Source organism: Scophthalmus maximus, chromosome 19 (genome assembly GCF_022379125.1).
Source record: "Scophthalmus maximus strain ysfricsl-2021 chromosome 19, ASM2237912v1, whole genome shotgun sequence".
Taxonomy (NCBI): Eukaryota; Metazoa; Chordata; class Actinopteri; order Pleuronectiformes; family Scophthalmidae; genus Scophthalmus; species Scophthalmus maximus.
Genome location: NC_061533.1, coordinates 13,467,469 through 13,489,453, shown reverse-complemented (window position 1 = coordinate 13,489,453; position 21,985 = coordinate 13,467,469). Strand labels below are relative to the sequence as shown.

The 21,985-nt window shown below is 42.7% G+C and overlaps 2 protein-coding genes across 4 annotated transcripts; one reads left to right on the top strand and one right to left on the bottom strand.

The window, feature by feature from the left end:
* Positions 1 to 29: 29 nt before the first annotated feature.
* On the top strand, positions 30 to 4,351 carry p2rx2 (purinergic receptor P2X, ligand-gated ion channel, 2). The gene is made up of 12 exons (XM_035640030.2): positions 30 to 270; positions 901 to 1,036; positions 1,167 to 1,238; positions 1,346 to 1,421; positions 1,509 to 1,605; positions 1,994 to 2,074; positions 2,199 to 2,352; positions 2,484 to 2,614; positions 2,732 to 2,822; positions 2,898 to 2,963; positions 3,068 to 3,145; positions 3,807 to 4,351. Exons 1-12 carry the CDS (start codon positions 104 to 106, stop codon positions 3,897 to 3,899), a joined length of 1,242 nt encoding a protein of 413 aa, XP_035495923.1. The 5' UTR covers positions 30 to 103; the 3' UTR covers positions 3,900 to 4,351.
* Positions 4,352 to 5,580: 1,229 nt separating this feature from the next.
* pole (polymerase (DNA directed), epsilon) lies at positions 5,581 to 21,724 on the bottom strand. Of its 3 annotated transcripts, none has more exons than XR_004794504.2 (49): positions 21,475 to 21,724; positions 21,215 to 21,350; positions 21,038 to 21,118; positions 20,851 to 20,895; positions 20,678 to 20,770; positions 20,043 to 20,197; positions 19,798 to 19,942; positions 19,613 to 19,693; positions 19,409 to 19,516; positions 19,204 to 19,314; positions 18,979 to 19,064; positions 18,746 to 18,865; positions 17,971 to 18,103; positions 17,745 to 17,858; positions 17,436 to 17,648; positions 17,235 to 17,342; positions 16,977 to 17,105; positions 16,769 to 16,871; positions 16,359 to 16,505; positions 16,088 to 16,233; positions 15,761 to 15,909; positions 15,568 to 15,660; positions 14,900 to 15,202; positions 14,590 to 14,785; positions 14,186 to 14,400; positions 13,642 to 13,744; positions 13,460 to 13,540; positions 13,251 to 13,373; positions 12,871 to 13,080; positions 12,512 to 12,724; positions 12,234 to 12,377; positions 12,007 to 12,147; positions 11,699 to 11,852; positions 11,199 to 11,305; positions 10,843 to 11,019; positions 10,514 to 10,737; positions 10,121 to 10,341; positions 9,810 to 10,014; positions 9,523 to 9,696; positions 9,103 to 9,228; positions 8,387 to 8,519; positions 8,071 to 8,272; positions 7,839 to 7,970; positions 7,082 to 7,275; positions 6,725 to 6,925; positions 6,477 to 6,602; positions 6,081 to 6,170; positions 5,790 to 5,970; positions 5,581 to 5,750 (listed from the first exon to the last, which is right to left on the bottom strand). XR_004794504.2 is itself a non-coding variant. In XM_035639399.2 (49 exons), exons 1-48 carry the CDS (start codon positions 21,540 to 21,542, stop codon positions 5,848 to 5,850), a joined length of 6,882 nt encoding a protein of 2,293 aa, XP_035495292.2. In that variant the 5' UTR covers positions 21,543 to 21,724; the 3' UTR covers positions 5,581 to 5,748; positions 5,813 to 5,847. The 3 variants fall into 3 exon arrangements, 2 of the variants coding, with proteins under 2 accessions (XP_035495292.2, XP_035495291.2); XM_035639399.2 differs by having other exon boundaries at positions 5,581 to 5,748; positions 5,813 to 5,970; XM_035639398.2 differs by having other exon boundaries at positions 5,581 to 5,970.
* Positions 21,725 to 21,985: the final 261 nt, after the last annotated feature.

The window sequence follows — 21,985 nt, the reverse complement described above, 5'->3', positions numbered from 1 at the left end:
GGTTGAAAGAGATCCAGACTAGTGATGAGCAGGAGCAGTGGGTGAGAGTAATAAAAAAGCTTGATACGGATAGATATTAGACTCCACAAGGACATCTCCGAATATGAGTGAGGCATTTCACCAGTTCATCATGGGATTGCGTGAGTTTATAAAGGAGTACTTTCTTGGTTTCTGGGATTATGAGACACCAAAGATAATGGTGGTTAAAAACAGAACTCTTGGAGTCATTTACAGAAGCGTTCAGTTTCTTGTGATCACTTATTTCATCTGGTAAGCTTCATTTTTGTGTATTTGCATGTTCTCAATATGTGTTAACAGGAACAAATTATGGCATTCAAAGGTTTTATGTAACTTAAGTTTGTTGATTTTCTTTATATTTTGGTATTAGCTTCATGTGTGGAATTATTTTTAATACATGTTTCAGGAAATACATAAAAGTATAAACTACATTACCAACGATAAACCTTTGTGTGTAAAAAGTGCATAGAAGGATAAAAAAAGAAGTACCATGACATTAAATTACTAAACCCATATGCAGTTTTGTGGAAAGGGAAGATTTTCCATTTGCGTATAACCGGAGACAAATAAACAGTCGAACTGAAGGACACATAACTGATGACAAAAAGTATGGTTGGGTCCCTCTCCATTATCAGAACTTTTTTTTGATCTGAGCAGAGCAGTTTCACTAGATTAATAGATCTAATTAGTCATCTTATTGTTTCAGATCTTAAATCATTTCTTTGTTCATTATTCAGTGATTGCAATGCGTCATCTTGCCTTCTCTCCTTGACTCCAGCACACAGGGCTTAACAGCTCCAGGGTAACATGACACCTCTAATAACAATTGATGTCAAAACTGAAAATGTGATATCGCCCCCGTCTGCTCTATCATCCTTGAAGGTATGTCTTTATGAGTCAGAAAGCATACCAAGAGAGTGAAACTCGTCCAGAAAGCTCCGTTTACACTCGCATGAAAGGCACAGCAGTTCTTGGAGATGATATTCTGGACACTGTGGAGTACGCTCGGCCCTCAGAGGTTAGTTGAGAAAAAATGCTGCAGCACAATCAAGAAATTATCACCGAATGAAATCTGTCAGCATCCTTACTGTATTGCTTCATGTTAGTGTGAATGCCTCAGAACATTTTTTATGTAATTTTCTTCAAAGGGTGGTGATGTGATTAGTACAATATTGAGACGAGAAGTTACATATGATCAGAGACAAGGGACCTGCGCCGAGGTGAGAGGTTCACTCAAGCCTAGGATGCAGGAAAATACAATTTGATAAGTGCACGCACACATGCTTTTATTTCCCAATGACTGAGCATCTGTCTTATATCATTTTAGTATTTCCAAGTTCCCAGTGCCAACTGTACAAAAGATTCTGACTGTGTCCAAGGAGAGGTTGACTTTGCTGGCCATGGTACTGTTTTAATTACTCATGAAATCTTTCTTTATCTCTGGTTGAGGGATTTTTGCCACACATTTTCTCTGTTTTAACACCTTACAGGCAGAAGGACGGGCAGATGTGTCCAGTACTATAACCACACATTCAAAACCTGTGAGATCCAAACTTGGTGTCCCATTGAGGAGTATGCTGTAGTACGGTAAGGCAGGTGATATAATGTATAATCACCACCAAATTGATGCGTCAAGTTCAAGTCGTGGATTATTTGGATCACACAATATTCTGTCTCGGAGGATCTGGAAGACAAAGAACCAAATATCTTAATGCATTAACAAAACGAAAACACCTAGAAGCAGCAGCTGAAAGACAAATCCCTATATCTTAAAACATATAATATAAAAACCAAAAATATCAGAGAAGTGAAAAAAAAGTCAGTCAATAAATATGAAGTGGTCAAATAAGCTGTTTAGAAAGTTTCAACTTCCCTGCTTTGTCCCTGATCGGACAAAATGATTGATGTAACAATCAAGAAATGGTGGCAGAATAAGATGGTAACTGATATTATGGTTATTTGGTGTCTTCTACAGTGAACCAGAAATAAGGGAGGCAATCAACTTCACAGTGTTCATCAGGAACTCCATTCACTTTCCCAAATTTAAAGTGCTGAGGTAAAGTACCTCCACACACACACACACACACACACACACACACACACACACACACACACTGGAGCCAATGCTTCTTGCTATTTCAGCAGAAATTCAGAGGATCTTCACTTCTTATCTTTGGCAGAGGAAATATCAAAGATGCCTCGAATAGGCGTGACATGCAGAAATACCTCACTAAGTGTCATTATGATGAGGAGAAGGAGCCCTACTGTCCAAACTTTCGCCTCGGCTACATCGCAAATAAAGCTAATGAGAACGTCACTGATCTCTACAGGACCGTGAGTATGACTTCTGAATCAAGTTGAATCATGTCCATTTATACATGCATCTTATTTTGCACGACACACACTGTGTCCGTGATGTTTGGCACACAGATGTGTTGAAAATGAGGTACAACATTTTCGCTCAGGGAGGAGTGATTGGAGTTTTCATTAACTGGAAGTGTAACCTGGACCTGGATCCTTCACACTGTAAACCTACGTATTCCTTTCGTCGGCTTGATCTCCGAAAGAATCAGACCAGCTCTGGATACTATTACAGGTGAGCTCCATCAACAAACACTGACTTTTTTCTTCAGTGTTTTGAACTGTGGCCTTTACTCTGGCCTGTGGTACGTCTTTCCATCTTTACCCTCTTTATTTATATGCAATTGTCCAGATTTGCCAAATATTACAGTAAGAATGGGGTGGAGTCTCGGACACTTATCAAGGCCTTCGGCATTCGTCTGGATGTCATTGTTCACGGACATGTAAGTGGATACTTCATCATCACTGCAGTTTATTTTCATATCAGAAGTCATATCATTTATGTCATTTCTTTGCAGGCGGGAAAATTCAGTCCCATCCCAACCATCATCAGCACAGTGACTGCTATGACATCCGTTGCGATTGTGAGCGACCCCTTAATTTCTTTCTAATCTCCAGACTTTAATGTGACAGTTAATGCTCTTTGCACCACAATCAGTTTTTCTTCTTTTCATTTCACTCCGTCTAGTGTACCATTATCTGTGACTGGATTATGCTGACGTTTATTGACAAGAACGAAGTCTACAGTGAGAGAAAGTTTGATGAAGTGAGCAGAAGGCATCATTTATTCTATCTTTACACATACGCTGTTTGGTTTCATCTGTGTTCAAGGCAATTTTGAGATTCTGATCATCAGAGCTTTTCTTATATTTTTAGTAGTTTACATGGAATGAGTAAGGAGCAAATCTCACAGATAAATAATGATGTGTTAACTGAATAACTCACAATGAAGGACTGCACAGTAGACAATGCATTTTTTGGGATAATTACAAAATAATTTCTATTATTACATACATCACACTGATTGGCTACACACGTTCCCTCATTATTTCATTATTATCGTACCATAACAAACAAATGACAATATGCTCAATATTTTGTGTTCTTTGTCTTGTTACCAGTACTTCTTTACTTTCCCGTTTAAAGATGAAGACAATTAAAAAGGGAACCAGATTGGGGATAACACACATTATAAAAGATCAGATTTTAATTTCTTTACTTTCAGATGTCCAAGGTCAAAATGTGATTCAAGTTAATGCAAAGAAAGTATTTTTTTCTGCATTGTGCCTTTAAACCCTACATTAAAATCAGTATGCAGCTCGGGGAAACAAACTATGACCATGGAGTGAACATATGCTGGTCATGTATTCATGTCTATTTCAACAAGTTTGTCGATAAACAGCACCTTCTCTAAATGTCCCATGCAGGTTATCAATGAGCCCACAGTGCCCACAGAGCTCAGCTACATCAACAGTTTCGGCTCAAACCACTCTGACCTCTCTGATGGCGTACCACTGTGATGTCATCGCAGCGTGTGCACTCTCCTAAAACCACCTTACTGGGGCAACAACAGCACGTGATTTCTCAGGCTTCTGCAACAGCTCCGAGATGGACTTTCATTGGCTGCTATGCTGCCTACAGTGGGGACATACTGACAGAGATCCACAGTGGCCGAGGTCACTGTATGAAAGAAAAACAGCTGGTTCTCTCCAAGGCTCTGTGCAGTGGGTTCATTTATCATCTCAAACTTTGATGGACCTCCACTGTTGGACAGTGTCATTTAACCTGCTTCTTAGACGACAATAACACCACTTGGAGGACGTGTTTATTTTTTCTCAATATGAAAAGAAAACAAATAGTATTTCATAACACTAAAATATTTGAGTGCTCAGTCATGAGAAACAGATTCACAAACCATACGGATCATGTTCATGTATTGCAGACATTCAAACCAACAATAAAATCCAACTTGTTATAAGCATCAGCATTATTATGATTCATTCCCTATATCCTTCAACCTGACGTGTTCAGCATAATGAGGAGATACATGAGGAGGAAATGGCCATGAGACACACAAAGAGAGCAGCGATCTGTAATCGAATAACACTGGCATTTATCATGAAATGGTTTCCTTAATAAGATTGTCGGGAACCATGAATCCAGCTGAATGCCTGAGAGCAATAGAAATGTCAGCGGTGGAAAAAAAATACTTAGGACTAATGGATCGATATCTGGCATGATGGATGGAACCCCACCACGAAAAGCGACATGTCAGTTGAGAAATTGTGTGCTTTTGACATGTAAAAATCTGTAAATTCCTCGAATTTCATATCTTAAAAGTGTAGTGGTTACGTTAATTTATTTAATAAGCTCATAAAATCTTTAGTTTAAGATGTTTTGAGAGGCAAACAACTGAATTAATTTTGTCACACTGCCTCTAATCTTGCTCTTATGCCTTCATTTTTCAACCAACATGTACAGCATGTGTCAGTGAGAAGCCCCGAAGAGCCAATCTAATTGTGCCTCAGTCTAAGAGTGTGAAATTTGATTATTTGTCTGGGCGATGCCCATCAACAGGCAAGTGAGTCCACTGTGGGGCAATGAGGTTAAAGAGATGGAGCCGAGTGAAATCATGATTGTGATCCAGATTTGCTTGCAGTCGCTTCCAACCACCAAATGTTTTTCCTACATTGGATAAGAGTAAAAATGAGGAATTCCTCATGATTTCATTCCATTACTCCGAAAAAGGATAAGCCCACATTAAAATTCAAACAGTCACCTACTGGAGACTTGAAGGTCAAACTTACTCAATAATTCCTCTAAGAAAAGGAACAAAATCATCTCCTCAAGTGACACACCACAGAAAAAACATGACAGCTAAAGATAAATCCAGCAGGTAAATCCAATTTCCAATAATCCGACATATCTAATGCATTTCGCTGCAACTTGACAGATAAGAGGAAGCGGGCGGATAATTCAGGTCACCAGCTGTACACAAGCCACACAGACACACGAGCAGCGTGGTGAGGAGGAAGATCAGACGATTAGTGATTGCTGATCAATGAGTGTCCCCAGGGGAGGTGGCTGTCAGGACATTTATGTTTCATATAAATAATCTTTTTTAACTTTGTGAAAGCACAGCGCTCTAGGTAGGGCCCTGGCTCAAATAACAAGAGTGGTAATGACAAACAGGCTCACAGCTTAAACACAAAATATTTATTAACAGTCAAAAGCTGAAATTAATACAGTTAATACAAAAAAAATCTAATGGGACATAATCAGGAATTCAAACATATTTACATTGTGTGTATTTCCCTTCCAAACGGACTCACACACTATCAAACAGCACTGAAACGGACATCAAGTGCATCAACTGGGAAAGTGAACGTTTCAGCATCGAGTTTTTTCCTGACTTAGAGGGAGATTACTAGTTGCCACACAGGCAGCGGAGAGAAAGAGATGTCCTGTTCAGTGAATGCTCTGTCCGACGTGTGGACTCATCACAAGCAGCCAGTCAATGGTCTCCTCCAGGAAGCTCATGTTGTAGTGGGACGCTATGTTCCGAAACACCGTGATCTGCTCAGAGAAGCTCTTTTAATGGGAGAAAGAAAAATAAAGCAGCTGTAAAAACTTTTTCAAATTGAACCAGTCATATGCTTGTATCACTAATTGAATGATGTAATGTATAAGAGAGTAGAAACCTTGGCCGAGAAGGTGAGGTCAAAGTCGCCGGCACATCTGCAGTAGAGAGGCATGTTCGCTTCCTTCACGCCTTTACATTTGGTACACACCTAAAATCAGACAAGTGATTTTGGCTGTGTGTTAGGAGCAACATGTGGGAACATTTTTATCATATTTGAAACCGAAGAGATATATATTGCTCTGTTGGAGACCATTTCTTTAAATTATTTTTGGGGATTTTGCCGATATAGAGACAAAGATAAAGACAGGACACATGGGGAGAGCAAGGGAGGTGACGTACAACCAAGGTCCCAGCTGAAACTGAACTGGGTACATTACAGATTACGATGCATGTGTGAACCACTAGGACTATGTAGTTTATTCTGCTGAGAATGAAAGCAGCATTTTTAACTCACCAGGTCCTGCAGTGTGTAGCTCATCAGCTTCTTCTGCAGGGCCTCTACCAGAGCCATCTCAATAGACTCAGTCTCGTACTGGGCCAGGCAGTTGGAGCAGAACCACTGAGGCAAGACAGACCCGTCCTGGGGAGAAGGGAGCAGGGTTAATCTCATTTAGAGAGAGGAGGCATATGGGCAAATTGAAATGCAATTTAATGAAGCAGCTTCACGAATGTTGGTGTTGGTATCTTTTGCGAAGCTCTTACCTGCGCAACAGAAGGGTCCTTGCAGAGGTCGAGGTCACGGCAAAAATTGCAGTGGTGGCAGATGACTTCTGGCAGGATGTAGGAGTTACATGGATCCTGGAACTGGGCATTCTCTGAAAACTCACCAACGTCCACGAGACGCAGGAGGTCTCTCTTCAGCTTGTTCACCTGGTTCACTATGTTGGCGTCTAGTGAGAGGACCTGACGAGAGAAAAGATGTTGAGACATTTTCATCCGTTGCAAACCCTGCAAAACTGTTCATATTTTTAACTACATACAACACATGAAAAAAGCTACGCAAGATGTTCCTTGTATTCTGTCCAGTCCTTAGCATATATTGTCCCTTTAGGTGCATACCTGGCAGACATATTTAATAAACTCCAGTGCTGGGTTGTTGAGTGGCAGGTGGGATCCAGGCAGGACAGGGAACATCTCTGAAGGTTGGGTCACACTCCTGGTACCCGTCACCTTCTTCTGGATTTTTTGAGTGATGGTGAAAAAGTTCTGTGTCAGCTCACTGGACACGTATTCCTGGGAGAAGGAGATCATTCCTACGGCAGAGTAAAAAAACAAAAAACAATCACACCGGTGAGGAAATCTACCTAAATGTGATTAAAAGTGTAGTGTCTTTTTGTCCATATACGGAATGAGAGGGGAATATGTGTTTACATCTCTTTCTTTGGAATGCCAAGTTAGGGGCCTCCTGATGACCCCTCACCTTTCCTTGTGGCCCCTGTAAGTTCCACGTCTCATATAGCATAACTTGATTCGAACCAGATGCTCTTACTCAAGTAAACAATGGGCCTATAAATGTAACCCCCAAGAAGAGTTGGGAGGGTTGTCTTTTTGGCCAGACACTCTCCAAGTTCTGCAGGGCTTGAATCGATGCTGGTCTTTTTGTAATAAACCTTTATATGCAATCAAGACGGTGTCGGCGGACTTCTCTTCAATACATCTTCACATCATCGCTACTTAGTATACAACAAAAGCTACCAGTAAGGGTTTAAGTGTAACAGACACTATTCTGTGGCAACTCTAATAAGGGTAAAGCGAAGTCCCTTCAAGACAAGTTAGGTCTTTAGTAACCGAAGCAGCTTCCCAAACATCATCTTACCAGGAAGAGCACTTAGGTCTCCCACTGCCTGCTGGGAAGCCTGGCTGCCTCCTCGTCTCTTGACTGGTGTTGCTCCAGGAGCATTTCGTCTCAGCTCCTCTTTCATACTGTGGTAGACTGCTGCAATGTAGGCTGGGTGAAAAGGATGTGTGTGATTGTAAGAGTTTATTGAGAGGAAAAGCAAAGAGAAAATATCTGTTGTGTGTTGATTTCTGATTTTTTTTTTTTTTACCTGAGACAGTCATGAGGAAGTATTTTTGACATGAGGCTGTTTGGGGCAGATACTGCATGATATTCCAGTTGCTTTCAATCAGCTCCTCCACCTCATCTGTCTCTCCATCACCGTCATCTTCCTCAACATTCGCTTCATCCTCATCCTCGCTGCCATCCTCATCACCCTCCCCTCGTCTACTTTTCTTCCTTTTGCCTCCTTCCTAAAAAAAAACGATCACGTGCTGGGAATGAGCTCAGTACTCAGCTTGGTTAACTTTAATCAAAGCAAATAAACCGTGGCAGTTGAACTGGGCAGGAGATTCAGGTTGAACTACCTCTCCATACAAGACGTTGGAGGGCAGTTTCCCCTTCACGCCACCGTAGTTGGCCGGGTCCATCCACAGCAGGAACTCCCAGCATCGAGAGAAGGACAAGGACAAGGAGTGGAAGATTTCTTTGGTGTGGATGCTTGACGAGGAAAAGTAAAAAAAAGAGAAGAAATGATTTTTAAAAACAACACTTTTTTAAAAATCATATACCTTGATATTAATGATCTGATATTTAGGGGATGGCTACTGTGCTTTCAAAAGAAAATGTTCACTGACTGAACAATTAAATAAATCATTGTGTTCCACTCAACTTTGCTTTGAAGATGAGAAAAACATTTGTGGTCATAACAATATTCTAATGAACCAACTTTTCATACATTGGCCTAACTTCCCCATTTAGTTTTCCTCCCATTAGTGTAATGGGCAGTTTGCCTCTTTTAAGACACACCCCATGATGGAGACCACAACACCATCTCAGGAAAACATCTAATTGGTCTAAATGGTAATTGTGTTTATTCTGACGTTAGTGTTCGGGCTCCAGCCTACTGAATACAAACCTTTTTTAAATCAACCATTTATTGAGCAGTCTGTCTAGCGTATGCATGTATTTGTGTCAAATAAAAATGTATGGGTTGGGGGATTATATGTAGGGATTAATTGTTAACATCACTCAACAATGCAAGGATTTGTAGAGACGTGACTGCAGAGGGTAGATGTCTGACCTGCTGGTGATATATTCCACGTAGCCGATCGCATCATCTATCCTCCGTTTTTTAGTACACAGGATGATCCTGTTGAAGTTTCCATACACCACAGTTGAGCCGAGACGTTTGAACTCTGCAACCAACCTGACATCAGAACGGGACAGTGCTTAATGGAAGAACAGGATACTGCAGCAGGTGTGCATTTAGAAATGGGGATAAATCGGTGCAAAAAAATGATGAGAGGGGACCTGACGTCAATAATATAAAAATGTTCTTGGAGAGGCCATTTAATACATTGCCTGGGAAACAGAAGAAACAACAGTTTCTCTCATGAACAAGTGAGAGATTTTACTATCGTTTCAAAACAAAGACTAAACGTGAAAAACACATAATGGATGGTAACTGTAGTGTAGAGGATATTGAGGCAGTGGCACTCACTGTAGAAAAACCTTCTTCATCATGTTGTGCAGGGTGCGGTGAAGTGCGGGGTCGTAGAGCAGAGAGCTCGGGGAGCGCAGCCAGCGGTAGAAGTGCATCACCTGGTTGTCTGCGTACACATTGTGGAACTGAGTGATCTCCCTGACCCATCCCACCACCATGCTCTTCAAGATCCTGCAGAGGAAACCGTGGGATGAACAAAACACGACTTGCTTTCTTTATCAACGAGACTATACTCTAGTATACATGTGGGCTTAAAGGGCAGTGTACAACAGATGTTTGCACACCTGAAGGTGTTGGAGCAGAGAGCAGTCTCATCATAACTAGCGACAGCGCTTGCTCCCTGATTCCCAGACATCATGTCCTCCAACGAGGCCTGCTGGATCACATCAAAACTGACGCCCAGACTGGCTCCCCCCTCCATGTCATTGACATGCTGCGACTGGAGGATGGTGTTCACTGCCAGGCTCTGCAGGTCCATCTCCACACACACTGGAAGGAGCAGAATAATCCATACATGCAGAGAAATTACACTTTGCTCTCTTTATACTTAACGTTTCTTTTTCCATGTGTATGTGTGTTCCTGGCGTTTGTGTACCTGTGGAATAGCATCCTTGAGCGTTGATCTCCACAGAGCCCCTGTCCTCGCTTTCCATGACCAGACGGCTGTCATCAGCCTCTTTTCCCCCGAGATCGGGTCTGGCTGTGGGTGAAAGCCACAGCAGGTGGTTGTGCTTTCGTAGATGTCTTGCCAGGAACAAGTCTGAACCAAAGATGGACACATCCTGAGGCAAGTTCCCCACAGGTAAGTGGTAATACCTGAAAGCGAGAGACATTATGTGAGTCTTCAAAGCCCACATTTCATGCAATCAACAACGGCAGCTACTCAGACAACAATTTAGTCAAACCTGTGACTAAAACTGGTGATTAAAATAAAATAATAAAAGATGATTCACGTGACTCTAAGAGTCCGCAGTGTTGCAGTTTGTACCTGGCCATGTCAAAAGCCTGCGACAGGCAGCTGTCCAGGTTGAGGTAGTGGCGGATCATGCGCCGGGCACCGTGCCGTTGCCAGTCCAGCACGTTATAACTGATCTCATCCACCACATGTACTGGAACGACCGGGAACTCCTCAAGCACCGGCATTCCCGACGCCAAACGACGCAACTCCCAGTTTGACTGCACCGCGATAAGGGTGGGTCCACGACGCTCCTCCTGTAAACGGCAACAGACAAAGCAGAAGCTAATCAGTGTAGCCACATGATATAACATATCACAAGACAACAGGTACAAGTATGAAATAGGAGCAGTGTACTTTACCTTGTAGCTGAGCAGAATGCGCTGCAGTGCGCGGTAGATGGCCTTTGCATCGTTTTCAGCTCGGACCTCAAAGTTGTGTTTCTCTGGAGGCAGAAGATCCTCTGTAGTCTTCTCCAGGAGGGCAGTGCGTTCAGCTGTGTAAAGGTTGTTCAGGTTGGGCATCTGGTTGCTTCGAACCTAAGAAGAAGAGAAAAAAAAGACTTATTATAACAGACCTTGAGAAGAATCTCTATAGCTGGATGGGAATGCATTTTGAGATCGGTGTCGAGACCGAAAAACAACAATACAGTAAGATGTGTATCAAAACATCAATGAAGTTGAAGTAATAAAGACTCTATATTCGATATTGTTCTTACTGTGTCCAAGACAAAGATGCTGGCTTTGCGCTGAGAGGGGATGAACAGGCCGAACAGAGCCTTGTGACCCTGGCTGTGATGGTACAAGTACATGTGGCGAACACTCCCTGAGAGGAAAGCAAATATAACACACTAATGTAAAACTTGTGTCTCGTGAAAAAATGCATGGCTCCTGCCCAGGATTTTAACTAAAGCTTGTGACATAACAGATCACTGTTGCACCATGAAAACTTCATTTAAATATTCCAACAGTTAACACATCACATAATTTTTCCCAAAAAACAAAACAACAACACCTCTAGATGGGCAATCATTGAACTGTGGCATCCCATAACCACCAATCAACATAAAACAATGCCTTACAAAATATAAAATATAACCAAGCTCAATATTAGGTTAGAAAGAAAGAGAATGGTAAATAGTGCAAACAAAACACACAAAAACAATAATCCCCCTAGGATCCATTTTGACATAAATTCAGTGTATCAGACAGGTCCTACCTGGTTCCAGGTAGCTGAACTGGGCCAGAGACCTCATCTCCAGATGCTCCAGGTCAAAAGAATCGGCCTCCCTGCCGGCCAGATCCCTCACAACATGTTTATTGACCATACACACACATCCAAGCTTCACCAGTGCACGAAACAGCAAGGGAACCTGAAAGAGTGAGACGACACCAACACTTCATCAGTCAACTTCCTGCAGGGTCCACAAACGCCAAACTGATAATGATCTATGCACTATTAGAAACACCCATTTCTCAAACATGTATTATATGTTACATTAGGAAGTGTACATCCATATATGATACCTGTGTTTCATAGACTCCTTCGATGTCTGGTGCGGAGAGGTCAGCGTTGATCTCATTGATGTGCTCCTGGTACATGTCCTCTGGTACACAGTACTCATAAAGGTAGCCCACCATGTTGGAGCGAGGCAGCATGCGATTCACCTGAAGCATAAGGTATGAATGTCAAAATTTGCATTGTGACAACACATTCTTTATAGTATTTGCAGTGCATTTTCCATTCTGCGTGCCTTTCTGTATGTTGCTCCCTCCTCTTGTTTGGGGACTTTCTGATTGACATAGAAGACACGGGGGATGTTGAGCTTCATGCAGTGGAGGTCGTTTCCGATCACAGCCCACAACTTGTACAGACCAGGGTGACTCGTCTCTGCAATCTGCGTGTTAGGTAACAGCACAACATATTATAAACTATACAAGACTCTAATTCAGAGTTGTATGAATATCAGACAATTTTCTATGGATTGTATAAATAATTGGAGACAGTGGGGGGGGGGGGGGTTTACTTCACCTGCACAATTTGCCATGGCATGTCCAGGATGCTGCGTGCCGTTCTGCGGAGGAAGCTCCCCAGGCCGGTGGTTGGGCCATCTCTGATGACTCCTCCACCAACAGGCTGCGCTTCACCGTCTAGCAGCCTCCTCCTCTTCTTCCTCTCCTTCCTCTGCCTCAGCTGCAGCTCCCACTTTTTCTTATGGTAGCGCAGCCACACGAGACGCTCCTCCTGTGTATAAACAAGGTCGTTAAACCTGGAACAGATGTAATCTTTCTCTCACAAAATTTGAAATTCTAATATATTCAGAAATCATTACAAATTGCCTGACGGGACCAAACAAGCAAGACTTGGTGATTCTTGCTATTTTCTCCTACCCGTGTCTTTCCCATAGGTGGGGGCGGACCCAGGATCTCTCTCCAGGACTGGGTGAGCTCGACGTCCTGAGACTCCACCTGGCTGTCGTCTCCCTGAGAGGCTCGCTTCCGCTTGGTACTGATGAGGATGGCCGGCTGCAGAGGTCTGGCCGGCATCCCAAAGTCCTCTATGTCCACAGCTTGGCCTGCTTCGAGAGGCTGAAGGGCCACCTAAGAGAGAAGAGGACATTTGGTAAAGTGAACAATGGGGCAGATTATCTTAAACCACACATAGGTCTAAAAAAGCAACACATTTCTTAACTACAGAAGAATCCACTGATGGGAGCTTAGGACACTTTCTGTAATGACAGATGGGACATTTTGCCGCGAGGTGAACTCACCTGTCTCTTGCCTTCACTGGTGAATAGTTCACTAATTTTCTTTTGCTTGTAAATGTCATTTTTCTCCAGAAGTTTCTTGTGAAGCCAGTCGGGATGCCTCACTCTGGGCACTGGGTTTTTCACCTGATGACGAAATCAAATAAAATTCACTTGCACGTTGCATTTGGGATGTGCCGAGACAGATTAAAGGCATGTTTGTTTTACCTTACCTGTTGCAGAGCTGCAGGGATGGTGATGATTTTCTGAATGGCACTACCCAACCTCTCTATGTAGTAACTCCAGTCAAGGATCTGGAGAGGCCCACGACAGACATTTCAATGTCAGAGGAAGATCACAAGCAAACTCGCGGGAGAAAACCGACAATCATAAAAGTTTTATTTTAAAAACTCACAGAGCGGATGTCCAAGTCATGCAGGCTGGGCATCTTCAGCCACTTACGAAGGAAATGTTTCTTCACACTGGGCTCTGCCTGGAAGATGGCAAGAGGAATGGCTCTAATGGAGAGAAACCCAAATGTGAAACAAAAGGCTTTTACTTCTGCTTGTTCTCCGCAAAAATTTAACGTTGGGAAAGCAACTTGGAGATCATTTTATTTGATGCTGCTCATGCCAGAAAATGTATCACGATGGAACAGGCATTTTGATTTAAAAAATTTAAAAAAAGGTCAGTGTGTGGGGCCTATTTACATTTTAATTGCAAAATCTTCTTGTGTTCATCAGCCTACCGTCTTGTGTTTGTCAAAGGTTTAATTTATGATGAGAATGTTTTACAAGGTCTTATTATACATCCTGACAGTGTTGCATATGAAGCATTTTAAGTTTCACCACTGCTGCCTTTCATGCAGGATGGCTAATCAATGGTTTTGTTATTTATAGGATAATATTTATGTGTAATTTTAACAGAATGAATGTCTCTGTTCAGAGCCGCTGGCCCACCTCTCTGTGACAGGCGAACCCTCTGGTTTTCGGGAGATGACGTAGCGACAGCTCAGACCAGCATCTTTCACCATCTGGTCTCCCAGGAACTCAGCGAGTCGCTTGGCGGTGCTGATAGAAGTGGACTTCTGCTCTCCGTAGTCCTCCAGCCTTCTGGACATTGAACGATTCTCTGAAATCAGTTCAAACAGCTCCGCATCTGGCATGTTGGCAGCCTGGAAACGTAGTGAAATAAAGCTTTTTATGAGGGTGATAAGAACCCTCTGAAAATGAATACTGACTTTTAACAAAGTTGATAATTGTCTGCTTAATCCAAGTTACTCAAAACACATTTGAAAGCAGGATGTAAATGTCTTGTGATTCTAGAATGCCATCTAAAAAAACATTGGATCACAGGTTTTCACCTTGCTGTACAGAACGTCCAGCCAGTAGTCAGCCACTTTGGACACAGACGCGTACACCTCCTCCAGAGTGGTACCTTTGAGGAAAGCCTCAAACACCGAGGACTGAAAAATCTTAATGAGCTGGAGCTCTCCTCTTCTCTTCACCTCAAAACCCTTCAGCTCAGCAAGAGAACCATCCTCATTAAACACAGCATACCTTAAACAAAGAGAGATCGTTATGACAGTCACTCTAGACTTTAACCAGGCAGTTCATGCCCTACATTTTTGGTACAAATCATCCATTTAATCGCAAAAAACGCTGTCTCTATACCTTTTCTTCAGCTTCTTCCCTTCCTCTTTAGAGGCGGGCAGGATCATCGCCAGGTACGGTCCGTCCACCTCGAAGAAGATGCTGTTCTCCGACCTGGTCTCGTAAGTGAGGGACGCGGGGTCGACCAGCTCGTGGTACTGGTCGTTGGTAAATCCCTCCTTCACCATGATGTTCAGCATGGCCCCCGGGTAAGAGATGGTCACCTTGGGCTTCTTCTCATTACCCGTCTTCACCACAAAGTTCTCAGGAAAGGTGTTGGGTAGGACACACCAGATACCATCGGTGTCCAGCTCCAGTGGTCTCCTGAGTTGCAGAGATGTAGGAGTGAAAAATGTGAGCCGCCATTATGGACTTCACATATGAGAAAAGCAGAAGGAACTTGACTGGACTTCAGTGCATGTCTGAAAGCAGCTTAAAAACACTAGTCACAATGTGCTTTACAGTCAGATAAAAACAAAGTCAGACAAAAACAAAATAAGAACACATGGAATAAGAATAAGAAATAAAAACCATGCTGCAGCAGCTGGATTCAAACCCACATGTTGGCAAGAATCTGCTGATGAGACAAGTCAGTTCCTTTTGTACTGACGCCGCACTCTGACTGCGCTCACCCTGACCAAGAAGATCATTCCCGTAATTAGGCATCACATTATCAATGTGACACTCACCCTATTTGTTCAATCAGCTCTCTGGCTTGAGTGATGATGTTGGCTCCAGTGTAGCACACAATGCCAGCCATCTCCATGGAGTACCAGCGTGCCCTGATGGAAACACAAAGACAGCGTCCATATTAGTGTATATCTGAACATTTTATATAATCACTAAAGAAAATCAATATTCTGTACAGTAATCGACTCTTACCCTTTCCTCATGACGTAGCCATAAAACGAGTTGAGGATACATTTGTGAGCCAGCTGAAGAGAGTCGTACAGGATCTCCATGTTCTTGCAACGCTTCACCTCAGCGGCGTCTCCACTGTCCTGAGCTGATGACAGTTTCTTCTTCCACACCTTCAGAAAAGAAGCACGAAAATATCAGCACCGGAGAAACTGATTTGAACGGGCAAGACAAGAAGATCAACAGCTTAGAAATTAGTGAGTTTGTGTCTATAACAGAAACACAGATTACATTTTGAGATTATATGTTTGGATGATAATTATTTCTATTGCTATCAAAACCAACATCTACCTTGTGGAGTCCTTTGAATTCGTAACGTCGATCTCTGAACGCTCTCACAGTGTCGACATAAAAGGAGTTTTCTCTCTGACAGATGGTGGTGACTCGTTCCTCCAGCTTGGTGACGTGTACCTTCTTGTAGGCTCTCTTACAGTAGTCTGAGATGAGGAGTATATACATCACCATATGTTTACCACTGAACTTGAACACTTGCTTTTAAATTTAACCCAAAATGAGCCATTGTGCCAGTTAAGAAAAGAAAAGAGACGCTGGAAAAATATACCTGCCAAACGTTTCTTCTCATGTTTGGCTTGCTCCTCTCTGTTGAGGTTGTGAAAAGCTCGAGGTGGACCGTTGGGGAACAGCGGCGGGAACTTCTCTGACTCCAGTTGCTGCTGGATACGGTGAAACTCACTGCGACTGGCCGGCACTGCAGACAGAGGCAGCAGCTCACTTCAATACATGTTATTATAATCCTTGATAGGCATTGGAAAATGACAAGACGCTGACATTTTTATTTCTAGGAAAAGGGCATATGCATCCTCAGGAAGTAAATATGACATATTTGTCGCCCACTTCCACAAACTGCACCACTAAAATGATCACAGCGAAAGAATCTTCTTGGATGCCTCCATTTCAGCCCCTCGTTTCTTTGCCATAACCAGCGACACCACAATAGAAACATGAACTTACTGATTTCTCCTCTCCATTGCCAGGCCATCCTTCTCTGACAGGTGGCTCCAGGCTTGTTAAAGTCACAGGCAGCACAAGTGGCCTCATCGACCATAGCCGATGGCTGGACAAGCAGAAAATAAAGAAATAAAGAAGAGTTTCATGCTTTCTATAAATTTCCCTCACTTCCTAGCATTTCTTTTCTTTCTTTCTTTCTTTTTCTTTTTACCTGCAGGCGGTTGGTGAGGATGATGTTGGGGTACATAGCCCCCACGTCCAGATGGTAGATGAGGGGGCATTCGATCCTGTTTGGAACTTCCTTCAGCGAAGTCAGCTTTGCCTTGATCTCATCGCAGACCTGGAAAAATACCAGTGACATTTGAGTTCAAGCAGAGAAAACCAAGAAAAGTTTTAAAAAGAAATTAAAAGACAAATTGGAGCAATCACAAAAAAAAAAACGCAGCAAGGAAACAATGACAAATCTCACCTCATTGAAGTTTGTGACTTGCTCCAGGGGGATTTTCTCCTCTTCCTCAATAGCGTGACGCATTGTTCTCTCAACTCTTTGCAGCAGGAAGTCGAATGCAGCTGGGTTCTGTTAACAGACCAAACTGTCGCATTTAAAAACGTAAAGGAAGCTTGAGAGCAAGGAATCAACATCAAGTGGAACTGTGATGGACTGACAGACCATTTTAAAGCGGCAGGGGATGTCACTGCGAAACACTCCGGACTCCAGTGCCTCCACGTGGCCGCCCACGTAGGTCTCCGAGTCCATGACGTGGCCGTCGTCTGTCAGTTTGTTGAAGACCTGCTCCTGCTTATTGGGGAAGACAATGTTGGCGTGGAAGGCTTGCACCATGAGCAAGGCCTCACACAGTGTCCCAGAGCCTTTACGCAGCACCTGGCAACAGATGGACAACACAAGAAAAGAAATGAATAACCGTCCAAATGCATGTTATTTCTTTGCGGGATGTAACCGGCTTTTACATAAACAAACCTCATCAGGCTCCATGGGGATGATGGTACACAGGGCGAAGATGAAGGGATGAACATATTTCATGTACATGTAATATGTGGCCACAGCATCTGACACAGAGTACGTTGCTAAAGTCTGACAGAAAGAGAGAGAAAAGAAAAGTCAATGAAATCGCAAACTGCTCACTAAAAAATAATTCACCTCTTGATTTTCTGAGCTGTTACAAAACGTAAGTCCATATCAGAACCTGTGGCTCCTCTGTTGCCATGCGGCACATCTCCTCGGGGTCCAGCTCTACAGGGTCGTAGCCCAGTTTGGCCTTCGCTGCTGCCTTCAGATTATGACTTCCCACCGGCAGGTAGCTGTCTCTTTTTACCCACCTAACACAGGGAAAAAACAGGTTGGTATCACGTTAGAAATTAAATAACCGAGAATCGGCCCTAAACGGCTTTGACAGTTTACAACTCATAGTCTCACCAAAAAAATGGCACATGCGAGTGTATTGCTTGTGACAAAATGAATCATAGGTTATCCTATCGGTCATGTTACTTTTTTTGCTGCGGATTGTGTGAATCAATATATCCATTCACTGAACATTTTAATTCTAGTAGAGGAAATGCCGCCTTGTTTAGATGATGTGGCTGGATTATTCTTCAGAGAAAGAGTGAGAGAGTGACTCAATAAGCTTGTCTCGAAAGAAACGTTACGTTTTCAAGGCGATACAGCGAATCAAGTCTGAAGCGATCACAATCTGGTAGAAGCCTGATATATGTTTTCCGTAGACAGGAAAACATTGTTTAGTGTAGATTGTGTATTTAAATATACATTTTTTAGAATCCAAAATTAGCAATTAAAAATATTAATTTAGGATGGACCAGTTGTACATGTGGGCGGGGCCAGGTCCGTTAGATCCACCAATGACACAGTGTCTGCTCCTACATGCATGTTTACATCAAACACAGTGGTATTGGTATCATCATCATCATCATCATCATCACCACAGTATTAACAGGGGTGCGAACCGTAAGCAGTCCATGTGGATGGCCTGACTGGACTTGTACTCTCCCTGGTTGTCCTTCTGGAACCCGATCTCCCTGTGCATGCTCAGTCCATGGAGTGAAGCCCGAGTCTCAATAAAAGGCCTAAAGAAATGGAAACAAAGTAAGAGAGGTGCAAGAGAGAGATGAACGGTCAACATCATCATATATCGTATGTGAGTAATACATGTAATCAAACAGCAAAGACAACAGCTCACCAATCAAAGAAGTCTCCGTTGTATGTCACAAAGATGTTTGGTTTGGTCTCTTGAACGTGATCGAACCACCTCTGAATGAGGGCCGCCTGCAGCCAAAGTCAAGTTGCCACATGTTATTGCACTGATGCGAAAAACAGAACTTCACAGTTATGATAATTAACAAAATTTCAAGTGCTTCAATATCTATTTACAGAGTGGTACATTGACTGTGATGCTGCTACCCACTTCATCATCCTCATTGAAAATGGTGAAAGGGCCTTCGTATTCAGGTTTGGGAGTGAACTCGAAATCCTCAATGTTCTCAGAGACGATTTCTCTGTTTGTTATTAGAAACCCCTTTAAAAGAAAGACAGGGCAAAAAAAAAAACTTTACAGAGGTAAATATTAACAGACAATATATAGTATATATTTAACAGTTAATAAAACTTACCTGTCCGTCTATCATGTAGGAGATCATCATAATCTGGTCTGTCTCTGCATCTGGGAACTTCAGTGGCAGTTTGGTGGTCTCGATGTCAAAGGCCATAACTACAGGGTCCTAAAAGAACATGCAACAATGTGTAATGTAAAGGGCCCTTGATGCCTTGAAAATAACTTTTGACTAAATTAGGGCTAAATCACAAAATTCTCATACTGGTCGCTCCACAAGATCATCTCTCTGTACGATCTCTGGTGGGTAGGTGCTGCCTCTGTATCGAACATTGTACCAGTGAGCCTAAAAGAAAATACAGACGCTAAAAGACAAGAACAGCAAACACGTGTCCTTGTGTATGTTTGAGGATTGCTTAAAACACTGGAGTAGCAGAAATCTGCATTTACCACGTGAATCTTGAGGTCAATTGACACTCGCACGTGATAGGGGACGTCGTACTCTCTCATGTCCACTATGTTGTCCAGCTGGTCTGAAATGTTCTTTGACGTCCTGTGTTCATCTGCAGAGCTCACGTTTCCACCAGACAAGGCACTGAAAAACCAACAAATGTGTCCACAGATGAATATGAGAGTGGAAATAACCGAGTACAATTCATGAAGAGAAACGAATATGATGGGTGGTTCGGTCGTACCTTGACAACATTGACGTGTAGGCATCGTTGGACTGCTCCCGCTCTCTGTTCTTACGCACCGCGGGGGCGATCTCACGCTTCACTTTGATGAGGTCGTCCACGGTGTTGAACGCCAGCTTGATGTAGCTTCTCTTCAGTCCAACCAAATGGTTTGGCTGAGAAGGACGGGAGAAACAACAACAACGTCAACAGTCCTAATGGCCATTAGAATAGTATAATGTAGTTCAAATTAGGAACTTCTATTGATGATTATTTCAATTATTGGTTAATCTACCTTCCATTATTACAATTAGTCTTTAAGTCTTCTGTTGTCTAAAACCTCCTCTAAAATCTCCAAGCTTACTCAAACTTACTTTGAAATGATATGACAAAGAAAACTGAAAATCTGCACATTTTTCACAATTTCATCATGAATAGTTTTGAAACTATTAATTGATTAATGGAATAGCTGCTGATTATGTCTCAGTCATTCAAGTAATCAATAAACTGAGCAATCCTTTTAGCTCTAGTCAAATATTGTGTTGTTGTTTTTAGTTTTTAAAAAAAAATCAATGTGGCTTACAACTTCACTTTGTCACCGTTATTTATGTTATATGAAACACAGCAATGGACTTTGGCACTGTCAGAACTCTCACCAGGTCTAGATCCTCTTTTGAGAGAATTTCAAGCTTCGACACCTTTCCTTGGAACTTCCTCGACAAGTACGAGATGACCTCTCTCTCGCAGTTCTGGGAAAAAACACCGCCGTCTTTAAAGAAGGACTTTTGGAGCATGTGGCAAAAGAACCAAAAAACAGATGGCAACGTACCTTTTTAGTGGCTATGTAAAAATATGGCTTGAAAGGGAGCGCCACCTACAGACAGGACACATCCAAGGAAGAATAGTTAGCACAGTGGAAAAGGCAATTAATAATATTCAGGAATATCATTAATTGGTAATAACACAACCCAATAAAGCTGGGGGTCAGTTTGAGCTTTTTGATTGATCCAACTCACCTTGAACCTACTTCCATCCTCCTGAATGAAATAGAAATCCACAGCACTGATCATCCTCTTGTCTTCATCCAGAATCTCAGCCTAACATATAAAAAGAAAACAGTGTCAAAAACACAACACTAATCATAATGATAATAGTGTCACTGCGCCTCTTCACGTCGCAGTGTGTGGACCCACCGGGTGCATGTTCATCAGCCAGCCTGTCTTCTCCCCCGGCTCCTTCAACCTGTCGAAGCCGAAGCGGGAGTCCATCTCGTCGGTGAACTGGCTGCGCTCCAGCCGCTTGAGAGCCGACATGGAGGAGCCATCGTCCCTGGTTCAAACAGACAAACAAACGTGATTTGCTTGTGCCATCCTCGTATTTACTTCTACAGTGCAACGAAGACACGCAGACTCTGGAGAACAACAGAGAGAAATGTGAGACATTATCAGCTTACTGGTTGTCCGGGTCTCCTCCGCCTTGTCCTCGCTCGGCTCTGAACCTTCCACTGTTTTGGAAAACCATCTTCTGTCGCGAGACGGCGGCCACAACACGGAGGGCTGAATTAAACACTCGCTCGGTTTCTACAAGTCTTCGATTGACGCCGCATTAGGAAAGTATTCGAGGTTATTAGTCGCCTGTGATTCTGTTGTCACTCGCTGACACGGGATGTGTTTTCTTACTTTGGCGCGCTGCTGCAGTTCCCGCGAGTGCAGCGCCGAGAGCAGGAAGGACGGAGATCGTCTATTGAAACAACTGCATCACTCCGACCGAAAATCTTGTTGCACTTCTTGCTCCCGAACTGTGACAATATAACGCTGTATTCACGAACAAGAAAAAAACTCCCCGCATAATTTGCCCATGTGTTTAATCCCAGTTGTAACCTCAAATCATATACATGTGTAAAATTAGCTGCTTTTATTGTGTTGTAGGTGAGAAGAGGAACACTGATTACTACATTGTGTTTA